At 43.7% G+C, this 21,697-nt stretch overlaps 1 protein-coding gene across 1 annotated transcript; it reads right to left on the bottom strand.

The window, feature by feature from the left end:
• Window positions 1-801: 801 nt before the first annotated feature.
• HROB (homologous recombination factor with OB-fold) lies at window positions 802-16,277 on the bottom strand. Its single transcript, XM_054993360.1, has 10 exons — window positions 15,993-16,277; window positions 14,295-14,345; window positions 12,900-14,015; window positions 11,799-11,882; window positions 9,325-9,465; window positions 8,340-8,448; window positions 4,645-4,730; window positions 4,260-4,421; window positions 3,550-3,751; window positions 802-1,623 (listed from the first exon to the last, which is right to left on the bottom strand). Exons 1-10 carry the CDS (start codon window positions 16,026-16,028, stop codon window positions 1,550-1,552), a joined length of 2,061 nt encoding a protein of 686 aa, XP_054849335.1. The 5' UTR covers window positions 16,029-16,277; the 3' UTR covers window positions 802-1,549.
• Between the last annotated feature and the right edge of the window lie 5,420 nt (window positions 16,278-21,697).

The raw sequence follows: 21,697 nt of genomic DNA, 5'->3' as shown, positions 1-21,697 counted from the left end.
TGCCTGCAAATTGCAGTACAGAACCTTTGTAGTTCCATGCAACATCTTAACCTGACACAAATCCTGTGTTTAGGCTCCTAAGATGATCTCAGATGGAGGACACACAGATGACTTACTCCAACACCAACAGTATGTCTTAAACATACACTGGTACATGCAAATATATCAAGCTTTTAACACAGTTTCCTTCCCAGGAACACTGGCATACTTTCCTTTTACCAGGACACTGCTCCCACCCACCCTGCGAACACAGGAGGTCATGTCAATGGGACAATTCCCTGACAGGGAAAAAACAGAGTTTGAATGCACTTGGAATATGTGCATTAACTTCTTGGCCAGATTATTTTTCCCACTTCGAGAAAAGGAGGAAGAAGCTGTGCCATTTCTGCTAAAGAAACATGGAATTATTACCTACATACATTTTTTCTACAAACAGCAAATGAAATAATGATGTTTTATCCAACTTAAATAGTGCGGTCAGCAAACCTAAATATATGCACATGGAGTCTCAAATACATGCAAGAAACTCCATACAAAAACGGAGTGTTTCAATTCTCCTCCAAGTGAAGGAAAACTTAAGATCTGCTGTGGGTGGATATTCATGAAGCAGACTATGACAAAGAAGAAAGGCCCACTCCCCAGCTGCATGAAGCTCCTCATGAGCGTAGAAGCAACACAGAATTTGGAACTGCCAACTAACACATCCAGAGCCTGAAACTGACCAAAGTACCTGGCAGGAAACAAAATTGGAGATAATCAGACACTGTAAATATTTCAAAAAACAGAACAAGACAAATAAAACACAGAGCCACCCACACTGGTCATTTTATTTCTTTTTTGAAAACAATGTTGCCCCATAAATAAATCAGCAAAAATAATCAACAGGAAAGGAAGACAATGATTGAACGGGGATGAGACAATTCTCCCCCCACTAAAGATCTACCTGCAAAATTCAGTTTGATGTACACATATTTTTATGTAATTTGTTCTGTATCCCTTTAAGATTATTTACAAGATGGACCCTGTTGTAGCTGAGTCTGAAACAGAACACTGATGGAACAGCTTGCATTTCAAATACAGGAATGGCAGGTGATTAACATGTGAACTGACAATCTGACAATTCAACTGACAGTCTGACAATCCAACTGCAAAGCAAGACCCCAACGCAAACAAAAGCCGATCTGGAGTCATGTACAGCCCCATCAAGACAGGGTGTTGCTGGCACAGCATTTCTGCCAGGTACATCCTTAAAGGAACAGGACCTGTCTTCAAATGAAAGAGCAGTCTGCAAGATGGTAAAAGACATTTTGGGAAGGAACCTCACCCCCATGGGCCAATGGTGCTGTAGAAGGGGGGACCCGTCACCTGAAAGAAGTCAGATTTTCTCTGTGTTTCATGAAGGTGCCCTCTTTTGAGCTACAGCCAATGTTCATATAGATACTGAAGAGAGAAGGTCCACCTCACTGTGCAAAAGTCCTCCCTTGAACTCAGGATGTCCTTTTGGTTCGGCTATAGCAAGGATCCTCTAGCTTTAAGCTGCAGGGAATTGTCACCAGGCACCCTGCACGTCTGAGTTGGAGAAGAAGTCATCAGGCAGCTCTCCAAGAAGCTGGTCTAGGTCATCTGCATAGACAACACAAAAGGAGTCAGATGGTTACTAAACAGAAAGCAGATCACCCAGTCCCACCACTCGGGAATTTCTGTGTTATGCATCAAACTGCCCTGTCCGCTCTGCAGCCAAGGGAAAACCTGTATTTACGATTTTATGAGATACAGATAATGGGAATTTATTGTATTTCATGATTGTTAGCTGCTTTGGATATTTGACTGGAAAGGAAGGGGGAAATCTTTTAAATTAAAATAAACTAAATAAGCATGGACAGTGCCAGGGACAACACTGAATAAACATGCTGGGCAGAGAACACTGCGCTGTTTTTTTTCTGACTCCAATCATAACCAAGTCCTGGCTATTCCCAGTCCAGGCCACACTGTCTTCAGAGCAACTGTGGTCTAGCAGACAGAGCTTTGGCTGGGCTTACTGTGCCCAAACCGCTGCTCATCATGGACTTCTTGAGTAGCCTTCTTTAGGCAAGGCTGTAAATAACTTCCGTTTCCAAGGTCAGACTTACACAAGTTCATACACACAGCATGGTATAGTGGCTGGGGTGTCAAACTAGGATCTAGGAGGCCCAGGTTAGAATTCCCCCTCTGCCATGAAGGGTTGCTGAGTGACCTTGGGTCAGTCAAACTCTCAGCATAAGTCATCTCACAGGGTGGCTGTTGTGAGGATAAATTGGAACAGAGCAGAACGACATACACTACTCTGAGCTCCTGGGAGAAAGTACAAGACAGAAATGTACCAAATAAAATGAGTAATTGTTGCACCATTTCATCTGCTTTAGTAATTAAGGCTTCCAAAATATTTCGAATGTTTGGGCTGGCAAGGAATGGCATCTGTGCTGGCTGGGGTTGGGGGCAGGGAGGGAGAATGCAGACATTATTCATGGGGAAAAGCAAATGAGTGGTGCAGAATACTGAAGCATCCCTCGTCTGGAAGCAGGAAACCCTCCTAATTTCTCTCTGGTCACAAAACCAGCCATAGCCGGCCCCCTAGTCCCGAACTTCCAGGGTGAGAAGCACCGACATGCTAGACTGCCAAAGAACTTCCATCGACTGCATGCATTGCCGCCACCACCGGTCACCTGTTGGTTTGGGAGCTACTGGGTGCCATTATGTCAAAGGAGGATTAGCAACCTTGCAAGTAACCTGCCCTCCTTACTCTCTGTATTATATGAATAATACATGGATATGGCAATTTACGATAAAAGGGTATTCAGGCATTGAACTGTTCATGGTGTTCAGTGTTGGTGAGGCCAACAGTTCTTCCAGTCGCCAGTACACCACGACCACCTCCATCACAGCTGCCTGTCCTGCCCTGGCAAAGCTGATGGATGAGAAAGCTGGAAATAACTATGCAGAGCAATGGCAGTTCTCCATGCTCTTGTCTCTTTCCTGATAGCAAGAATGGAGGTCCTTACTCTTACCAAACTTAATGAAGCATTTGTAAATAGGTTGATTCAGAAGTATATTCCAGTTTATTCACTGGGGCTTATGCCTAGGAAAGTGCTTGTAGGAATGCTCTAAGTCCTCCTTGTCAAGGATCAAAAATCTTGGGTCTTGCGTAAATTAAATTACAGCAACCTGTTGCATGTCTTAAAATCAAGAGATTCGCTCACCCTCCCCCCCTTCCTCCTCCTTACAGCCTCCTTTGCTGTACAGCTCTTGTCGACACAGGTCCTTTGATCACCATCTTAGCCTTGATGGTGCTCAAGAGGTCTCTCTTTTTTCATCAAGCAGAAAAGCTAATTGGATCCAATCTGTTGGCAGCAATAGACAACATAAGCTGCTTGGGCCCCCCTTTGGGGAGAAAGGCAGGGTATAAATGCTTCTCCCTAGCCTACATGTAAGCTTACTCATGCCATGCAATGGTTAGGGAAATGGAGAGATGGACATTTCTACCTTGGGAGTCTGCTCAGTGTTAGCACTTACCTGAATCAGCCTTTGAGGAGGATGTGCTCCGCAGCACTGACTTGTCAGCCTCCGGTGGCAGTGCCCCTTTGCTTGAGGCCAATGGACCCTGGCAGATATTTTCATCCACCTGGCAGCCTTGCCCTTTCCCACCGTTTGTTGCAGCCATGGTGTCTAGACCTGGAGCATCTGTGGGAGGCTCCTGCTGGGATCCTGACTCCTCCTGCAGATACAAGATCCCAAGACAGCTGAAAAAATCAGCCCTTTGAATGTCTCAGTTCTTGAGATCTCCCCTCTGGAGCTACGGACCCTCCCTGCAAACAGCTCCATACCATGGCTAAATCCACCTAACTCAATTCTGTCTATACCAATCACCAGAAGCTCTCCAGGATACAGGGTGAAGATCTAACCTGACAAGTGATAGTTCAAACAACAGAGAATCTCCGCTTCCTTTTTCTTCAACCTAAAGAAAAACTCAGATCCAGAGAAGCGTGAGGTTGTTTTCTGCTTGCATGTGGCAACCCCAACTCAAAGCTCCCCACCAGCTAGTTTTGGAGCAGCCTCCCATGTGCTGCAAAGGGCTAAATTAACTCCCCGCTGCTTCCCTACCCCCCCAGGCTTCTTGGGATTCAAGTCTATGGTTCTCGCAATTACATTAGTGAACACTCACCTCTCCCTATACCATTCAGGCTATGCTGGAGCAGAAAAGCTGCATGAAGACTGCTTCTCACCTGTAGTGGTGGTGGTGGTAGTAGCACCTCCGCTCTTGTCCTGATTTCTTCACATGGCTCAGGGGGCTTCCTGCCACTGAGTCCTGGTGGATAGATCTTCACCAAATTATTGGGTGTCACATTGAGGTAGTGGTTGCGATGGGATGGAGAAAACACACTCACCTGTTGAACCAAGGCAGGACTTTACTAACATTTTTATATCCCACCTAACCCCACCTCCGCCACGAAGAGGATTCAACACGGTTTATAAGACCAGCGTGCACTCCATTTCTGGATCTTTAATAAAGGAAGGGCTGGTATACTTTATTCTTCATAAAGGGTCATTTTTCCTCCATGGGAAACTCATCAAAGCCTGTCCAGGCCTGGATTTCTTTCTTTTCAGTACCTGCTTTAGTAGAAGGACTGAGCCAGCTTTGAAGTCACTCTCTCTTTGCTCCAGCAACACACGGTGTATTGTGCCTTGCATTTCCCCTGCATTGGCAAGAGAAAAACAATGAGACATGGGAACAAGGCACATGGTTACCAGGAAGCCAATATAAAAATATTCTGGTGTTACCCACAAGAAGCCCAACCTGGTGCAGACAAAGAAGGGAGGGAAAAGGCCAAGGCAGGAAAAGTTCTGAGCACTCCAATCAGCCACATAATTTCCTATTGGCCTGCACACCAGGAGGTAGCAAGCATTACTCACAGGCAAACCGTCAGGGTCCAGATGCACCTCCCTCCCCACCTAGGGTTGAGATGTTTATCAACTGCCTATATTCTCAATATTGTCAATTTGTAGCCTGCTCTGGGAGAATGACAGCTAATAATCTGTGAAGCCGAGCATCAGCTGGGGCCAGCAGGCAGCTAAATGAACAGACTCAGACTTGGCCTACATAACTTTATTCATGAGAGCAGCTCCCACACAGGTCAAAAGGAGCAAAACCTCCAATAACAGCATACTTCTTCTCCTGTCTGCTACAGAAATGGCTTACATGGTTCCAGTCCACTTCCAAACAGTCTGTTTTTGCAGGCGCATGTGCAAATGTTCAATTTTCTTTGTGGATCCATCTGCACTACTCCACAACAGAAGCTTCAAAAAATCACCCACCCCTCCACACATCCCTTTCAGTAAGCAGTGTTTCTGCCAAGTCAGTTACAGGGTCTGAATGCTTTACAGGGATTGTCTCACTCATGCCAGATGGTATGAAGAAGTTTTCTAGATGTGCCTCCATCTAATTGCTAAGTGCTAATCGACACAGTTCAAATTTCCGTTTCCCATAAGGAATGGGGACCCCAAAACAATGTCAGCCTTTTGCTTCAATACTTCCTGAGCATGACAAAGAACACTTCCCTTGATGCAGAAAAGCCACACAACCAGGCTCTGAGGTCCACAAAACACCCTCCTACAATGGCTTTGCACTTTTTTTTATTCAGCAAAAGGCCCCCATGCAGAGCCTGGAAAAGAGCCTGGGCTCTTCGGAATAATGAGCCAAGCCTTGGGAAGGAGCAGGAGGACTTCACTTTCCCCCAAGCATTTCCAGGGCTCACAATAACAGGGAAGAGCAGCTGCGCCCCTTTCTGAGGAAGGCGGTCTGCCCACACCATTGTGCCGGGTCAAAGAGGCTCACAGGCAAGACCCCTCCCATCTCTTTTAGAAGAGCAGAGCTAAAATCTGGGGAGCCCCAATCAGGGAGAATTCTCTTCTTCCAGATGCTTATTTAAATGTTTTCTCACAGTCTCTTGCTAGGTTTTCCATTGCCATGGTTTGAGTGTCAGACTCGCATCTGAGGAGACCCAAGTTTCAATCCCCCTGTCCCCCTATGCCAGGGAAGCTTGCTGGGTGACCTTAGACCAGCTGCTCTCTCAACCTTGTCTACATTACAGGGTTGTTGTTCTATGGATAAAATGGAGGTGAGGCAGCTGCAAAAAATACTTTCTGCAAATTCAGTCTAGCCTGGAAGATCACCCCCCTACCTCAACACGGCCGATCTGACCACCTGGATCCATGCCATGGTAACATCGAGACTTGACTACTGTAATGCACTGTACATAGATCTCCCCTCTAAGTTAACTGGGAGACTCCAGTTGGTGCAGAATTCTGCAGCTCAGTTATTATTGGGAGCTGGGAAAGGCATGAATATAATTCCCATTTTGCAGTCACTCTATTGGTTGCCCATCATTTACCAGGCTCAATTCAAGGTACTGGCTATCACATACAAAGCTCTTCATGGCCTTGGTTCTACAGGACCACCTCTCCCTACCCACCCCCTGCCAAGTTCCGCCACGGCAGCTTCGCTCATCTGAACAGGGCCTTCTGCAGGTGCCACCTTGCACATGAGCAAAATCAACAGTACATGTGCATTCTCTGTGGTGGCCCACATTTCATAGAATGGCCTACCTGAAGCAGTCAGGAAATCTCCCACTCTCCTGGCTTTCCAAAAGTGATGCAAAACTGAATTATTCAAGAGGGCTTTTTACTTAATTAGGAGAGCTGTACTGTAAGGAAGTGGTCCCAGGAGATGTAAAGGGATAGAGACTATAGACTTTACTACTGCATATTGTCTGTTGCTGGAAGTATGATCCTGCTTGAAGTATGATCCTACTGGATAGTTTTTATGTTGTTTAATATGTCAGTCTTGGAATAGCTTATGCTCTGTTTCAGCATTTCTTCAATCCTGTGTTGGATTTCTGCAGGTTTTCAATCTCGGCAAATTTGCACCTATATACCCTATTACATTGTTTATTGAAAAGTCTTCGAAATTGACTCACATTGTGTAATCCACCCTGAGAGTGAGAAAGGCAGACTATAAGTAATATAAATATAAATAAATAAATAAAATATTGTGAGCCACTCTGGATCCCATTTGGAGAGAAAAGCAAGGCATAATTATCTAAATATATACATGAATAAATGTGCAGGAAAACCTGCGAAGGGGATGAAAGATGAAATCCTCTCATCATCTGCATTCTGAAATGGGGACCACAAGCTCTTCTCCGGATGTTTAAATTAACTCCAAGTAGCAAGGCAAATGGTGACCACCTGCAAGGTGGGCACAATGCAGTGTGCCACAGCAAAGCAGAAGCACCCTTAAGAGTTACAGGCAAAAAGAAGCAACTCTACATAACTCAGTTATTTTCCACGCAGGGAATGGCATGTGTCCTTTTCTCCACTGCTGCTGTAGCTACTGAGACACAGTGACAATGGGCCTTCCGCAAGTCAGGTTTTCCCACGGTTTCCATGCAGGGACCCCACCCACCACCTCATTTAAGAAATAGCAACTGAAGGTCATTATAGTGATATAACATTACAGCCAGGGCTTTTTTTCAGCTGGAACGCGGGGGAACGGAGTTCCAGAACCTCTCGAAAATGGTCACATGGCTGGTGGCCCCACCCCCAATCTCCAGACAGAGGGGAGTTGAGATCAGGGGGCGGGGCCACCAGCCATGTGACCATTTTCTCCGAGGGCAACCCACTGAGTTCCACCGCCCTGATTACAGCAATGTGTTACAGCTTCTCTGAATCCCAACTTTCATTTATATTTTTAAAAAGTCTCCAGCCTCTTTCCTTGAGGAGATACGGCTTCCCCTTTACATCTCTGCAAAGAAAGGGGTCAGAGACTTATTTTTTTAAGAAATGAAAGTTGGGAATTCAGAGATCCTGTTGCACATATTGATGTAACATTTTGATTTGGAGAAGTAAAAAATTACAAAAGCCTCCTGGTGGCTGGGAAAGGAAATCTGTGGTGGGGAAAATGGCTGCTGTTGGGCTGGACAGGGAAAATCCATGCTTTCCAACTCACATGACTGTCCTCCAGGCTTTCCTGTGCTTTTCCAAACTTTTGAGCAAAGTAGGTTTGGAAAAGATTGTGGAAAAGCCAGAGAAACCTCTGGAGGTGCACAAATGCGCCATGATCCTGCAAGGAAGCAGGAAAAAAACACCACTTCCCAACAGCACTGAATCAGGGCAAATAACCTGTGTGCAAATGGTCTCAGGCATATAAGCCAGGTCACGTGTTCTAGAGGAGGACAACAGCTTAAGGGTTCAGGAGGCAGGCAGTGTATCTTCACTCCCAAGGACTGAACTGCTTCCACCCTTACCGGTTAAGTCTTTGAACACGGCACTCGCATCAACGTTGGTCCTCGTCAATGACCTGATCATCACTGCCATGTTGGGGACCTTGTTCTTTGGGAGCTGCTTAAGAGCTGCCTGCATGGAAGAGGATGAGCAAGAGACACATTGTCTGTGGGAATTCAGAAATCAGCACTGGACATCTGAAGCAAGATTTTGATTCTTTAACGATTTTAGAAAGGATGTCTGAATACTTCCCCCTCAGCAATGGCTTTTATATTGGGAAAGTCAGTACCATTAAGGGCAAGGATCTACAAATGCACTGACCAGCTGGCCACTAGCATGTGAATTTTTTTAATTCTGACATGTCTCGCTCCCCCCCCCCCCCCCGCCACCATCCACATGCCGGCAGAAGAGAAAGCAGTGGAGAGTTTCCTAGATACAATTCCTCCTGTTGGAGGAACGACATCTGTTAAACTACCCTCCTAGCCTGCTTCATTCAGGCTTGAGATCTATTCCAAAAAAGATAGTGGGCAGAGGGTTTCTAGGCAACTACCCACACATCACTTCTCATTTGATGTGTCGGAAAAATGGAGCTCTGGCTTTCAAAAGCTTAACACTCTGAAAATCTTGTTGGTCTCTAAGATTCCACTAGAATCATATCCTGCTTTTCTACTGCAGACCAACATGGCTACCCACCTCAAACTATCACTTCTCATGTACCAGAAAGGGGTGTCTGCCCAGCAACCAGCTTATGATTCCTCCAAGTCTCCCTCTTCCTGCATTAGGTCTCATATCACCATGGAGTTCAACAAAGAGATGCAGGCTGTGATGTTATGTAATACGGGTCACTGGATGGGCTTGACAGGAAGGCATCCACTAGTTACCAATCCTTCCAACGTATTTTATACCTTGAACAATCATTTTACAAAAAGTCAGTTCAGTGTTTCTGTCATTCTGGCAAAGTCTACAATGCAGAATCTTCCCACCACAAAGCCAGGCCCAGCTTTTTACCTTCCGAAGCACCATGACAACACTGTACGTCTTAAGGAAGCATGATGGATCCCTCTCATCCAAACCCAGCTCATTTTTCATGGCAAGCCAGGGGCCTCTGCTGCATTCCTCTTCTGCTGGCTGCTGGGAGGCCGGCATTCCCTGGAGTCACAGCACACAATTCCAAGTTAAGCCTTCCCTACAGCCTACTGCTGGGCAACTGCTTGGCATCTTGGAAGGCACACAATTCACCAAGAAGTTGCATTTCCTGACTAGGTGTGTTCAGTATCATCTGCACATTTTCCTTCCCCCTCCTCCCCCAAATCATCTGTCCCCCACCTAACCTACTCCCAAACTTTAAACATGTATGTGTAACTAGAAGCAGGGGAGGGGACCCTTCACCATTCAGCTTGTAATACATAGTAGTTATACAGCAACAAATGTTCAAAGCATCCCTCATTCATAAAAATCCTGTAAGAAACAGGCCAGATATTGTTACCTCTGTTACAGAGTTGGGGAGGGCAGATAGGGGAGAATCACTGCCAAGACATAATAGTTTTCCTATGGCATGGAGCTCATGGTGGCCTCTCCAAATCACGTGCTTAACCACTGCAACCCATCAGTGATCAAGCTTGCTAATCCATGCCCCCCTCCTTCCCCAGCTAATGGTATGTAAGAGTGTCTAAATGCCCCTATAACCATAGAATATATCAGCAAAATTTGTCCATTCTGTTTCTGCATATACCTCCACATTTGGCTTAAATTTTAAAAATCAGCCATGCCGTGTGCGAGAACTGAGGAGGTCAGGAGAGCTCCCACGCTCTTGGCTTTCCGCAAACAATGCAAAACTGAAGTATTCAAAAAGGCTTTTTTACTCAGATAGGAAGGCGGTATTGTAGGGAGGGGGTCTCGGATGTTTTGCCAATGAGTTGGGAACCATGGGCTCCACCATTATGTTGCTTTACATATTATCTGTTGCTTTGAACTCGTATATACTGCTTGTGCTTCATGTTGTCTAATGTTAATCCTAGAATGGATTATGTTCTGTTTCAGCAATCCTTCAACCCCGTATCGGATCCTTGCTAATGCTATGTCTCTGTAAACTTGTATTCATCTACCTATGACACTGTTTATGGACATGTCCTTGACACCGTATGGAAATGCCTACCCTTGTCCTTGCTACTGATTGTACTGATCTCACACTATGTAATCCTCCTTGAGTCTGAGAGAGAAAGGCAGACTATAAATGACATACATACATACCATACATACATAAATGTGCTCTAAGAAAAACAAAACAAAGGTCCCTGGGAGCCCGAAGGGCCCACCCACAGAGGAGGCCCCTCACTGCATCTCAGCATGAGTAATATGCTCTCACCTTGCTGTCTTCCAATCAGCCTCCCCTAAGGGTGGCTACATTCTGCCCCATTTCTGTATCAGTATGACTGGGGCATTCAATCGTTTCTAATATAGGCAGATATATAGATAAGTCACCACATGTCATCACAAAACACTCCTAATAGAGATTCAGCAGAATTAACTGTCCTAAGAAGCGGTCACTATATAAGTCACTGCTCTGGACTTTCCTCAGTCCACTCAGAAAGCATACCCAGAACAGCGACTTGTGGGGAAAAGGGCTGGGCTTATCTAGGTGTGGATAACTCTTATGCACACTGCACACTGAAGCATCACTGTGGTGTAGTGGTAAGAGTGTCAGACCAAGGCAACCTGTGAGCTGAAATCCCCACTTAGCCATGAAACACAATGGATGACCCCGGAGAAAGGACACTCCTCTCAGCCTAACTCACAGTGTTGTTGTGAGGCTAAGACACAGGACAGGAAAACCATATAAGCTGCCCTGAGCTCCCTAGAGAGAGAAAAATGTGACAGACAAACACTAAGACCCAACGTCCAACAGTTTTAATACAGGAAAAAGGTATGCCTCAAACAACAGGAGGGAAACGCTGCTCTAATTCCAGGTATGGGAGGGCTGATTGCAGTTACTTAGCACAGGAAACATGCCCAAAGGAACGCTTTTTAATTGTTACATCATGGTAAGAGTCCTGGCATTGAAGACATTTTCAAGGATTGGCTCACTCAGTGGGTCCATCCTTAAGGGCTTAGCTGACAAAAAGAAATAATCACTTTACCTTGTGAGGCAAGATGATGCACCAGATAAAGACTTCAAAACCCTCCCACGTGCAATATTATAAAACTGCCAGGCGTTCAAACGACTGACGTTTCATTCTGACCCTCCTGTTTCAAATTTCAAACATGGGAGCTGTAAACACTAAACTAAACCATTTCCTGCAAGCCATGAGGAAGAGAGACTTAGTTTTGCTTTTTCTGAATACAAAAGGTGCAGCTTCTTAGGGCTGTCACCAGACTGTATCACACCACACAGTTGCCTCACTGGCTACATGGAATTTTGAGGCCCCACATTTAGCATCAATACTACTTCTGCTAGACAGCAAACAGCAGATGACGAGAATTACCTCTGTTCGTAGCTTTGCCAAAGCTCCATGGGTAGGTGTCTGTGGAGCTGAAACCATAACCTCTTCCAGGTTTTTCCCATCAGGCTTTTGATAAGCAAAACGGCGGGCAGGAGAGAAAACAAAACGGCTTATATATATATACACACACACATATATCATTTCTTCTCCTGTGTATTCTGTGACATCACTGGCTAGTATGTCAAACTAGATGGGGTGTGTGTGTGTGTGCTAAGTTCAAATTCGCACACTGCAAGTGGCCGTACTGGACTATTCATTCTGGACCAATAACACTTTTTCTCAGCGTAACCTGCCTAATAAGGTTGGAGTGAGGCTGTCCCGACCTCCTTCTAGGAAGGGACACATAAACAGGCAACAGACTGATACCATGCATGGGCACTTTGAAATAATTCAAGGGTACACCAGTTTTAAATTATGCTGAGCTTCTAAAAGTGCTGAATTTTAGTACTAGGTACCAAATCAACTCCCAAGGAATGATAATGGAATCCTATACCATCCTTCCCAAAGGATTATAGCAGCCAAGAATCATAGCTGCCAGAAGCATTTTTCCTCTAAAGTATGAGAGCCATGAACAAATGCTGTGGCTCAAAATAAGAGAAAACGAAGAGTTTCAGATAGCTCTCTACCACTATCATCCCAATTTAACAAAGTTTTCACAACTACAAGTTACCAATAGCTTTCAAAAAAAATATTTTAAGTGCTTCTTGATTTTTAAAAACTTAGTTGTTTAGATGTTTTGCATAACCCATCTTGAGCATTCATCTATCAACAAGGCAGAGTAAAAAGATCTCAGCCACCAATATCTGACAACCATGTTTAAAAAGCCACGTAAGAAATCATTACCACACATGGAAACCACCCAGCAGCCTCTCTGAAGTTACAAAAAGTGGCAGATCATATTACTCCCCATTCAGAGGATTTGTGGTGACTGTGGGCTACAACAGAAGGGGTGAGGGACAATAAGATTATTACATTCTGCTGTCCCCTCACACATACAGGCATTTTGGAGGGAGATACCTCCTCATCCCCGTACTTGTATATACTCAGACTGTATATTACCCTGCACCACACAAAGGCTCTTACTTGGTGTGGCAGAATGCCTGCCGGTCCAGGGAAGCGACGAGTCTTGGCCCGCAAAGAAACACAAGCCAATGGTTGAGGTGTTTTGTTGGCTGCAGTGACCAGGCGGACAAGGTGGTTGGTAACCACTGGTGTTTGGAGGCTTCCAGAAGGAGTAGTTGAACAAGGTGTTCTAGGTGTGGCAGGTGAGGACTCCACAGATGCTGTAGGGGGACCACAAGCAGGAAAGAGCTTGCTATTTGCTATTCTAGGTGTGAAAGAACTCTGGCTGAGTATCCGCGGAGCAAGTGATCTTGGTAGGGGGATCCCTGAAGGGGAGGAAGATCTAACAAGAGGTTTATCGAGAGAGGCATGAAATGACTTGGGCAGCTGGTAAGCTGGGCTTGAAAGTGTACCTACAGTAATGCTCGTTCCTGGGTTAGAGTGCAAGGAGTGGAATCCTATAGCAGTGGGCCTCAGAGACAGCCTTGAAGAAGCCTCCACTGGCTGGAGATGGCTGCTGATCCCCACTGAGGCTTCCTTCAGAGCCCCTTTCAGCTGTGAGGTTTCCATACCAACAGCATTGGTCAACAATGCCGAATCTGCCACCCGGATTTTCTTGGCCGTTGCTGCACCACTAACACCATGATCCCCCTCACAGTCAGACCTAGAAGGCCTTGGACATGACAACATTTCAGGCTCTTCCAGATCCATGCAGGCAGCCAAGAATCGCTCATTGTCAAAATCCTCATTGTGAGGGGCACACTCAGTAGAAGGTATAGCAAGATGTCTCTTCACAAACTTGAACCTTGTGCTTGAACTGCAGTGTGGTCTACTTTGGGCCAACAAGGTTGCCTGGTCCTTCTGAACCCCAAAGCCAGTCATCAAAGGAGATGTCACCTGGTTGCTTTTGATCTCACTGGGACTGCTGTCCTGCAAAAATCTTAATCTGGAGAAGTTTTGAACCTGCAAAACTGGGGACACTGCCTCCGAAGGGTGGAGAGTACATGAGTCCTGACCGTGTACAAGGCTGTTAGAGGGGGTTCTCAGTCTGGATGACGGTGGTCTCAAACATCTTGAACTGGCAGGAGTTGGATCTGATACCTGCTTCTCTGCGTCTTCCACAGCCAACACAAAATCCTATTTAAAACAGAAGATGACAACGAAGCTTTGCTACATGGTGTTTTTTCTCAACTTTGCATGTGTAAGAAGCATGAGTTACGTGTGATTTATTCCCCATCATCTGAGTCTCACAAGTGGTGCTGGGAAAATTCCTAAACCAAAGTCTCTGCCAATCAGGACCTAGGCTCAGACCCTCCAAAGTCACAGACAAATAGAAATGTTTATTCCCCCCACCCCATGCCACCAGGATGCTTGCAACTTCCATTGTACAGCTACAATTCACATATATTTTCCTACCTCATCTTCAAACTCTGCCTCCAAAGAAAACAGCTTCTGTATACTGCAGGCCTGTGGCAAACGAAAAGAAGAAGAAGAAGATTTACCTAAATTCTAATGAGACTATAATTTAACACTAACATGTTCAATCTCTATCCTCCGAATGTAACAACTATGAATTAAAAGAAAACAAAAAGAGACTAAAATAAAACTAAAAGAAACAAAAAGCCGCAAACGAAAGAGGCAGCTACTGCTGACCTGACACCATCTTCCGCCCAATCATTCACACGAACATGTTCAATATTAACAATGTGGAGAGTGGTTGTTTTCCTTGTCTCATAATGTGCCATTACAGCCTCACCCAATGAAGCCGACTGACCGCACATTCAAAAGAATCTATAACAAGACTATCTTCATTCAATGTGTTATTAACTTTTGGAACTCACTACCACAAGGTGTGGCAATCACTAGATGCCTTTGAAAGGAAATTACAAAGAAGTAGCAGGAACTCTAACCAATATAAATAAAAAAGATCTAAAAAGAAAAATATAAAGGAACGTGTTGCTATATAAATAGATAAAAATACCAGACACCTGTCACACCAGAACAACAAATCAAAGAAGCAGACACCTTGACAATTGTCATTTGATAAGACTCCAGATTGAGAAAGTTTCAAAATGAGTTTTACATTCAGATTATGCTTCAGTGATGTTGCAGAAACTGGAACTATTTTTCTAGTAGCTTTACATCCAAATTCAGGCTTGACATTGGGATGGTTTTGCATGTATGAGGGTTTGAATCAAGAGGACCAGGCTTTAAGGGCGTTTTTTTAAAAAATGGAAAACCCTTATCTACATCGTACAGATCTTAAAATGGATCAAGATTCAGTCGCCTCTAACAGTAATCAACCCATGCAATTTAACCATCTGAAATTGTTCAGTGAAGAAAATCCCTATGAATATTTCTGAGTTTTAAAATTAATTCACAATCACAATGAAGTGTCTTGTCAACAAATCTGCACAGTGTCTTTGTTTCTTTAATTGATTGCATAGATGTTGTGACTGTTTTCTAGTATTTTTACCCATTTCTAATAGCAACATTTAGGTTTATATTTTTCTGGTTTTGCTCTTTGTTGGGGTGTGAGTAGGGGCTGTTTAGATTTCCTCCTCTCCCCTCCCATTTTCCAGTTTGGAACAGGAAAAAGAGAACATACAAGTATACAAAATACTAACAAGAACGAACCATTCCAACATACTGTCTATGCTAATGTAAGACTAATGGGGCAGAAGAGATGCTCAGGGAGCTCTGACTCTTGAAAGCTCATACCCTGGAAATCTAGTTGGTCTTGAAGGTGCTACTGGACCCAAACCTTGCTCTTCTCCTACAGACCAACACAATTACCCCCTTGAAACTATCTTAATGGAAGCTAGCTATAATACATGCTGCAATTAGCTTGACAGAGCAAGAGTGCAAAGTGCAGAAAACCAGCAAGAAAAATCCTATGTCCTGAATCAACCCTGAGGGATCCATTGTTCCAAACTGGCAAATAAACTCAAACTCAATACTCCCAATAAAGGCCCAAATGGTTATTTTTAAAGCCTTAAGCTTATTACAAACTGCAGCAGCACTTGTCCTTTCCTCTCCCCTCCCACCACATCTTGCAGCTTTGGTAACATGCTGCCTGAGGAAGATTCCGGTGAAACTCAAAGGCTTACTCACTTCTTGGTCCCTCTGAGGGGGTCCTAATAAGGCCATTATGCTCGTGCAGCTCTTCGGGTTTTCTTTTTTGCCACTTCAAAGACCAGCGCTATGGGCCTATGCCCTTAATATAAGGAAGATTATAAACAAGTTAATTAATCACATGGCTCAATTTGCACTCGGTTCCTCTCCGTGAGTTCCTGTTTACCGTGACGGAAGCCGGGGGGCCCCCTCGGGACCAGGGGGGGGGCAGAAGTTCAATTTAGCAATCCCCCCGTGATAACAGCTACCCGCATGGAAGGGCGGGGCGTCTCTTCCCCATCCCAAAGAGGCCCAGTCCCATTGGTCTTGCCAACTCTTCAGGAACGGGCTCGAGTCTATTGCTCATAATAGGCAGCCTGATAGTTTTTTATCCCCCCCCCCCCCCCGCCCCACCTCACTTCCATCAGCCACACAACAACCCTGTTCAGAAAAGAGAAGCTCAACTCAAGGCTGGAGGGGGTCCAGTCTTCTCCTTCCCCGTTATGCAAGACAGAATTGTTCAGAAGGACATTGTTTCAATAAGGCTGTTACAGGAAAGGTTCAGGGAAAGCACTTTATAAAGGGAAAGGGACTGCAGATTATTACCGCAATTGTTAAGAAAAACTGTGTTGCTCTTACAGTGAGGCGAGACATAGCACAAGCAGCCAAGAGCTGCGACGCAAAGTCTGGTTAATATCAATCAGATTCATGGAAGCCCTGTTAACATAACCATCATTCAAATTTATCCCTCAACTGCAGATGCTATAGAGGAAGAAATCAACAACTTTTACACAAGTAGAAAAGAGCAAGAGTCCAGTATAAGACTAAGGAAATTTGTGGTACAGTATGAGCTTTCATGAGTCACAGCTCACTTCTTCAGATACACAAGTGTCCAAGAAGGAATGGATCTGTTAGGCAACTGTTAGGACAGAATGTGGGGAAACAGAATGGTTTCCAATTGGCAAAGGTGTCAGACAAGGATGCGTATCATCTCCCTACCTGTTCAAACTCTACCCAGAGGATGTCATAAGGAAAGCTGGATTAGATCTAGAAGAAGGTGGAGTGACTATTGATGAAGGGTAAAGGAGAAAGTGCCAAAGCAGGATTACAGCTGAACATCAAGAAGCCAGAGTAATGACTACTGAGGAATTATTTTAAAGTTGGCAATGAGGAAATTGAATTTGTTCAAGATTTTCTATTCCTTGGCTCAATCATTAATCAAAAGGGAGACTGCAACCAAGAAATCAGATTGAGTGCGGGAACTAGAAAAGATCCTTAAAGATAAATATGTCTCTCTGGGGACCAAGATCAAGATAATCCAAACTCTGGTATTCCTCATTAGGAATAGGAAAAGAAAAGACCTAAAAGAAAAGAAAAACCAGTTTGGTGTAGTGGTTAAGAGTGTGGGACTCTAATCTGGAGAGTGGGGTTTGATTCCACACTCTTCGACCTGTAGCCAGCTGGGTGACCTTGGGTCAGTCATAGCTTCTAGAAGCTCTCTCAGCCCCACCCACCTCACAGGGTGTTTTCTTGTGGGAATAATAATGGCATAGTTTGTAAACCACTCTGAGTAGGTGTTAAGTCATCCTGAAGGGCGGTATATAAATCGAATGTTGTTATTATTATAAAACGAGATGGCTTGACTCAATTTTGAAAGATCTGAGCTAGTCTGTTAATTATAGGACGTTTTGGAGATCTTTTATTCATAAGGTCGCCATAGGTCGCAAGCGACTGGACAGCACATAACACACACATTGTAGACTATAGAGTGTATTATCTGTTTACTGTATGTATTGTCCTGCTCCCTGCCTTCTTTTCTAATGATGCAATACCCTTTTCCTGCATGGTTTAACATGCTTCATTTCAGATTTCTGTAAACTTAGTCTTATTACATTGTTTATTAGATGCCTCGCCATCCCACTGATTGCGTCGACGTACACTGTGTACTCTGCCTGAGAAAAAGTAAATGAATAATTTCACACTCCGAGAGTAAAGTGGCAACCGGAAGTGTTATGCTGCTCACGGCCCTCGAGTCCTTCCCTATCATTACAGTCATAGTGGGCGAGACCGTCGAAGGCCGCCCAACCCCCTCCTCCCCTCGCTTGCATATGGACGCTGAGGTGGCTCAATCCCGGTCGTGTCTCGTTCCTATCTTGCCCTCACTGGGCGGGTCCTCCTTGCTCTGCCCTTCGTATAGGTGCTCTAGAGGGAAAACCTTCGTCGTCTCTCGCTCGCCTTTCTTTTTTTTAAAAATCTCGTATGGAATGATGCAGTACAGGCGAGGAGGCCGGCAATATGGAGAAGTCGGGGCGGCTGCAGGAGGCACGACGATGCGACTGAGAGAGCGAGGCAAATGGAGCCTCCCTGCCCGGGAGCAGTCTTTACAGCGAATGAAAATTAAGTGGGCAGATAGAAAGATGAACATAAGCCTGGCTATGAAGCTCCCTAAGCAGGATAAGAAGGCAGCAGGGCAAGAAAGTTTGCTCCCTACGGCTCTCTAAAGCAATGGAGATTCCCAGGTCGACTGCCTCTGAGCACCCATCTAGCCTAGCATCGTTTCCAACATGTCTCAAGAAAGCCTGCAAGTACTGAGGCCCTCTGTGTTCCCATTTCTATAGCAACTGGTATTCAGAGGTATACTGCCTTTGAACACGGAGGCTCCACTTGGTTGCCATGGCTAATACGTGGGTACCTAAGGTTTTGAATGGCACGTCCGACCACGTGCAAAGAATATTTGCCCCTGCCGCTGAGAAGGCACTGTTCCCCCAAACCCACTCATTGGTGGTAAGAAAAGTAGATATTGCAGCTTATGCAGCTTCCAGGAACAACACCCCCCACCCTGCAATTATTAAACATTTGAGACTTCATAGACGAGTAGTTATTATCTGTAAGCAAAATGTGCAGTATATAAAGCATAAAATCAATTAACTGAAGCCCTTTTCTTCATTTCATTCATCCCTTCACCATTCTTTCCCTCCATACAAGGGAACGAGAAAGGGAGAGAATACTCTTTTGGTATCCTGTTAGGCTTAAAGGGACTTTTATTTATTTATAAATATATTGGCCTGTAGTCCATCTTTCTTCAAAGGGATCTTGCTCACCATTTTATCCTTACATTAATCCAGTGAGATCAGTGGTCTGACGCAAAAACCTAATTTCACAGTGACTGTCCCATAGTCACTGGCTCAAAGTTGCTTAATGAGGTGACTGGTTCTGAGCCCAGGTTTCTGTGGGCCAGGCCACATCCCACACTATATTACTCCTGTCTTGTAAAATAAATGTTAAATATTCTTGGAAAAGTGGGAAGGATCCCTTAAGACCTTATTCTAGAGCAGACAGCGTGTCATTTCTGCATGTGTGTGTGTGTGACTTGTGTGTTTGTTTATTTTAAGTAGCATTGCTCCCATTTCACATTTTTACCCGACTTATTTTGTTGCATGTGCATGACCAGATTTAAATGTATTGGTGGAAGTGCAGAAAAACATTTCTTAAATGATGGGTAAATTTAAACTGGGCAATCTGCTACTATATGCTATTTTTATTTTATTTATTTTTATTTTACTTCATTAATACCCCAGTGGAGACACATAGCAGCTTGCATGGGTTTCCACTCATTTCTATTTTATCTTCACAAAAACCCTGTGAGGGAGGTTAGGCTGAGAGTGTGTGACTGATTCAAGATTACTTAGCAAGCTTCCATGGCAGAGTGAGGATTCAAACCTGGATCTTCCACATCCTACTCTGACACTGTAATCCACTGCGATCAAACTTCTATACATCAGTTCAAAATCCAACAGCGCATTCTCACCCACTGCCTCACAGAGCTCTTCCCTATCCTTATGGCTCATGTCCAAGAATGACTTTAGAGATGCTCTGTTCCTTACGAATCCTGATAGGTTTGATAGATTCAAATGCATTGATTTTCCAAAGGATCCCTGGAAAGTTAAAATAAAACACTGATGATTGCTTACCAGATGATCCTTAGGAATTCTCACCATGGGCACTTTAAAGACTAACAACATTTATTTCAATATGAGCTTTATTTCAATATGAGCATTTATTTCAATATGAGTAAGTCACAGTCCAATTCCTAAAGAGAATACTCAAGAGGGATTATATATACATGCAATGTTATGAAACTTTTTTAAAAAAATCATTGATTTGAGATCCATCGATTGAAAAGGCTATATATCTGTAATGGAAGGGGCTAGAGATTTACTTTTTAAAACGAAAGCTGGAAATTCAGAGAGAGAGAGAGAAAAGGAAAAGGCCATATATCTGTAATGGAAGGGGCGAGAGATTTACTTTTTAAAAGGAAAGCTAGAAATTCAGAGAACCTGCTACACATTTATTACAATGTTAGGTTGATCTACTGATACAGAATTCATGATATAAATAAGTATGCATTCTCTAGTTTATGGAGTTCTTTTCTGGCAATATTTACAATAGGCCCTTTAATGTTTTCTGGTTATCCTTATGAAAAGACAAAAATTATTTTCCTTGGAAAAATGTATTCCTGTCATTCATTTTCCCATCCCAATTCCTTATGGAGTTGTGCCCAGCCTGTATTTGCAGAAAAGTTGCTTACTCACTATCCCCTGAAAAATAACAATCTATAAAATGTATGGTCCTCCTAGCTAGGGAATCAGGTATTACTTAGACTGATTATGCATAGACCTTAAATGAAATTATTTTAAAATATATATGCGGCAGCACTTGGCACCCCATAGATAGACTTGTATTTCTATGAGTTCCTCAGATTGCTGCTGCTATCATTATGCCCCTGCAACGTTTTTATTTGTTTGGGACATGTCCTAAAATGGGGTGGTTTAGATTTAAAGTGCAGTCTTAAACTTAGTAATCCTGTTTAGGATTTCACTCAGTGAAATTTTAGGTTATCACCACATCTCTTTTGACCCCAAAGTATCTAAACCATTTTGTTGACTACACAGATTTGGAACCAGTGATAAAACAGCCTTTTTGGCCCATTGAAAACAGAATAGGAATCACATCTATTACTAGCTGGTTGTTGATTCTGATTTGAAGGGTAATGTTGATGGCCAAGCTGATGTCTTACTTTTGGGCACTAAAAGACCATCTTTGAGGATAAATTTTGTGAAATGTGGAAAATAGTTATATACTGGACTAATAAGACATATATATATATATACTGGACTAATAAGACATATATATATATATATATATATATATATATATATAACCTGAACTACCTGGGCTAACCTGAACCAGGTTAGCCCTGTCTCATCAGACGCAGCTAAGCTGGGTTTGCCCTGGTTAGTACTTAGATGGGGGAGACTACCAAGGAAGACCGGGGTCTATGCAGAGGCAACCATTGGCAAACCACCTCTGTTCATCTCTTACTTTGAAAACTGCAACTTGACAGCACTTTACACATGTAATTGACAATGCCGACTGTATTGAAACTATATTAGGCAGAAGAAAAATGTCATTATTTTATAATTTAATAATACAATTTACTTAATAATAGTCTTCATTTATCATCTACCTTTCTCATTAAGATTCAAGATGTATTACAAACTTACAAAAATGTAATATAGACCACTATAATACATAAAAGAAATAATGTAATAAAACTGGATCACACACATAGAGAACAGTGAAATAAAACAATATAAATAATAAAACAGTGAAATGAAACAGTATAATGCAAATTAAATCAAAAG

The sequence above is a fragment of the Eublepharis macularius genome, chromosome 12, assembly GCF_028583425.1.
Source record: "Eublepharis macularius isolate TG4126 chromosome 12, MPM_Emac_v1.0, whole genome shotgun sequence".
Classification (NCBI taxonomy): Eukaryota; Metazoa; Chordata; class Lepidosauria; order Squamata; family Eublepharidae; genus Eublepharis; species Eublepharis macularius.
This window is presented reverse-complemented; position numbering and strand designations above follow the sequence as displayed.

Bases quoted from the DNA above. Each gene is read 5' to 3' on its own strand.
- HROB (XM_054993360.1), bottom strand. From the start codon at position 16,028: ATGGCCTTATTAGGACCCCCTCAGAGGGACCAAGAA. The intron at 4,731-8,339 runs GTAAGGGTGGAA...TTGCCAATGCAG, and splicing joins CGTGTTCAAAGACTTAACCG to GGGAAATGCAAGGCACAATA. The intron at 1,624-3,549 runs GTAAGTGCTAAC...TTGTCTATGCAG, and splicing joins CTCCTCAAAGGCTGATTCAG to ATGACCTAGACCAGCTTCTT.